Source organism: Hydra vulgaris, chromosome 08 (assembly GCF_038396675.1).
Source record: "Hydra vulgaris chromosome 08, alternate assembly HydraT2T_AEP".
NCBI lineage: Eukaryota > Metazoa > Cnidaria > Hydrozoa > Anthoathecata > Hydridae > Hydra > Hydra vulgaris.
In genome coordinates this window covers 64172501-64175000 of record NC_088927.1, presented here as the reverse complement: position 1 = coordinate 64175000, position 2500 = coordinate 64172501, and the positions used below count along the sequence as shown (strand labels likewise).

General features: G+C 25.4%; 1 protein-coding gene across 8 annotated transcripts in view; it reads left to right on the top strand.

Annotated features, from left to right (window-relative positions):
* Positions 1–2500, top strand: part of LOC100205608 (polycystin-1-like protein 2) — a 125778-nt gene that overhangs the window by 70455 nt on the left and 52823 nt on the right. For all 8 annotated transcript variants that reach the window (XR_010640299.1, XR_010640298.1, XR_010640297.1 and 5 more), the window contains exon 20: positions 2195–2413. Coding sequence is in view for 5 of the 8 variants with exons in the window: in XM_065804157.1 (XP_065660229.1) it covers positions 2195–2413 (219 nt within the window). In the remaining 3 variants the exon portion in view is untranslated. The remainder of the gene's footprint in view (positions 1–2194; positions 2414–2500) is intronic.

Below are 2500 nucleotides of genomic sequence, written 5' to 3'. Positions count from 1 at the left end.
TGTATGAAATTTTTTTTTCCAACCTGAAAGTTTTGAACCGTCCCTTGTATTCAAAACAAAATTTTCTCAACTCTTTGGTGAACCGGTTTGGTTAATTTTTGTTCAATTTCTGTATTTCGCAAAGTTGTATTCAATTGGATTTAAGAAGGGAAGGAAAATCAGTATTTTGTTTGGTATTTGGTTTTAAAGAGTAGTGGTGTTGATTTTGAAAAGAGATACAAGTGGTAATTATTAATAGTAGAAAAGCTCAGAGGAATTCCTTTGATGAGCCAGTTGATTTTAGTAATGACGAGATCTAGAGAGCTGTTTATGAAAGTTGGGGAATTAGTGTTTTGAAGTAGGAAGCTGTTAAATAATCCATGATTAACCAGTTTGTGATTAGAGGATTTAACTTTCTCTAAATACAGACCCCCATGAGTACATGTAATAACTAGATGACCAAAGTTCCCCATAATGATTAGAGTTGTGTAGGTTAATGCAGGTAGAGTTAATTTATTATTATTGCCATTGGCTCTTCATCAATTAGATTTTAACTAGGTGGCAAGCATTTGAGGGTTAGTCTTTTCTAAATGTCAGGTTTCTAAATATCTGATAGTCCAACAAAAGGTTTTTTTGCTGCAAAGACCCCAAGACCTCCTACCTGCATCTTTATCATTTACTTAATAAAACTTATCACATAGTATTTTGTTGGCTATTTTGTTGACCCTTATCATGTCATAATTAGTATTAATATCATTATTAGTGGGTTAACTCTAGTTACTGCGGCCTTTCTAGAACAAAATTTAATAGTAATAATGTTTCTTGGCAAGTTTGAAAATATTCATTTGTTTTGGTGTTTTTTTAATTAAACTCTGACTCACTTTGCATTTTAAATTCAAAAACATTAACTTTGGTTTTGCTGTTCTGTTTTATTTCTTCTTGAGTGTTTTCCAGTGGTTCTATACAGGTAATTATCATATTGTTTTTAATTTTTTTACTGTTATCAAAATCTTTACGAATTAAAGCAATTATATCAGTTCTAGCTTTGGAATTAGTTTCTCTTTTTGATATGAATCTATTAGTAGAGTTTTATCATTATTCAAATTTTTGTTCTTTTTTTTTAATTTTTTAAATTGATTAAATCAAATCAGTTTTCTCTTCTACCAATGAGTTAATGACTTTAAGAGTTATTGGCTTTGAGAGTTAATGGCTTTAAGAAGGACTGATTTTGTTTTAAGGTCCAGAACTACTTTAATGATATATCTTAATCAGCTGACATAATTCTTATAGGTGCCAGTCACCATTCCATTGATAGTTGGTCACATTGCTTCTGTTAAATTGTTGGTCATGTGTAACAAGACTATATATATATATATATATATATATATATATATATATATATATATATATATATATATATATATATTAAAATATGCAATATAATAGAGTAAATAGAGCTAAATTGTTTATAATTATAATATTATATTTTTATATTGTTGTAAATTTTTTATAGTTAATCTAATGCTTTTTTAATTTTTATGAGTTTTTTTTTTACTTTTTTTGTTGTCATAATGGTTCTATAATGTTTTGATAAAACAAAACTTTTAATGATTTGTCCCTTAGGAATTGATGACTAGACAAGCCATGTTTTAAGCATGACATTTTCAGACATTATTCTCCAAACTTCAGTATTTTTATACTAACGACAATTACAAATGTTTTGTGAAAAATTGCTTTGAAACAAAAATGCTCAAAAAAGTTGTAAAATGAATATAAATATTACATATATATTTTTATTTCTTTTTCTCCTATTTATCCTTATTTTTAATTTAGCTTGATTTCTTATTATATTATTATTTTATTTTTTTTTATTTTAAGTAATTTAAAAATTGTCAGTGCTTTTCTACAATTAGTAATAAAAATTTAATAAAAATACTACATTAACTTATTATCGTTATTTTCTTGCATGTTATTTTCGTTTTATTATTGTGCTTGTTCTACATATGCTTTTTTTTAACAAAATAAAGTTTATGTTTTTTTTTTTAAATTCAACTTATGTTTTTTGTTTAACTGTTATTTTTTTCATTTTTTTAAACATCTCTTTAAAACATTACAATTGTAGTTTAATAGTGATTTCAACTTTTATCTAGATAAAATTTAAAAAATTTTTGAAAAATTTTAAATGGAAGAGCATATAATTTTATTTAATTTTTAGTTTGATGTTGAAACTTCTACATTTTTGGTTACAAAATGTAAATGCAACCATTTAACAGCTTTTGGTGGGTTTTTTGTGGCTCCTAATCCCATACCATTACCTTCGTTAGCAATGTTAAAACATGGTTATGTTCTCCTTGTTACAGTTGGAGTTATTATTTTGCTTTGGATACTTGGATTAATATTTGCACGGAAAATGGATAATAAAGATATTTCCAAGGTTTTAAAATTTTTTTCGTGAGTTTTTAGTTCTATAAAAAAGATGTAAATGATATTTGATACAAAAGAACAAAAAATGAGTTGTTAT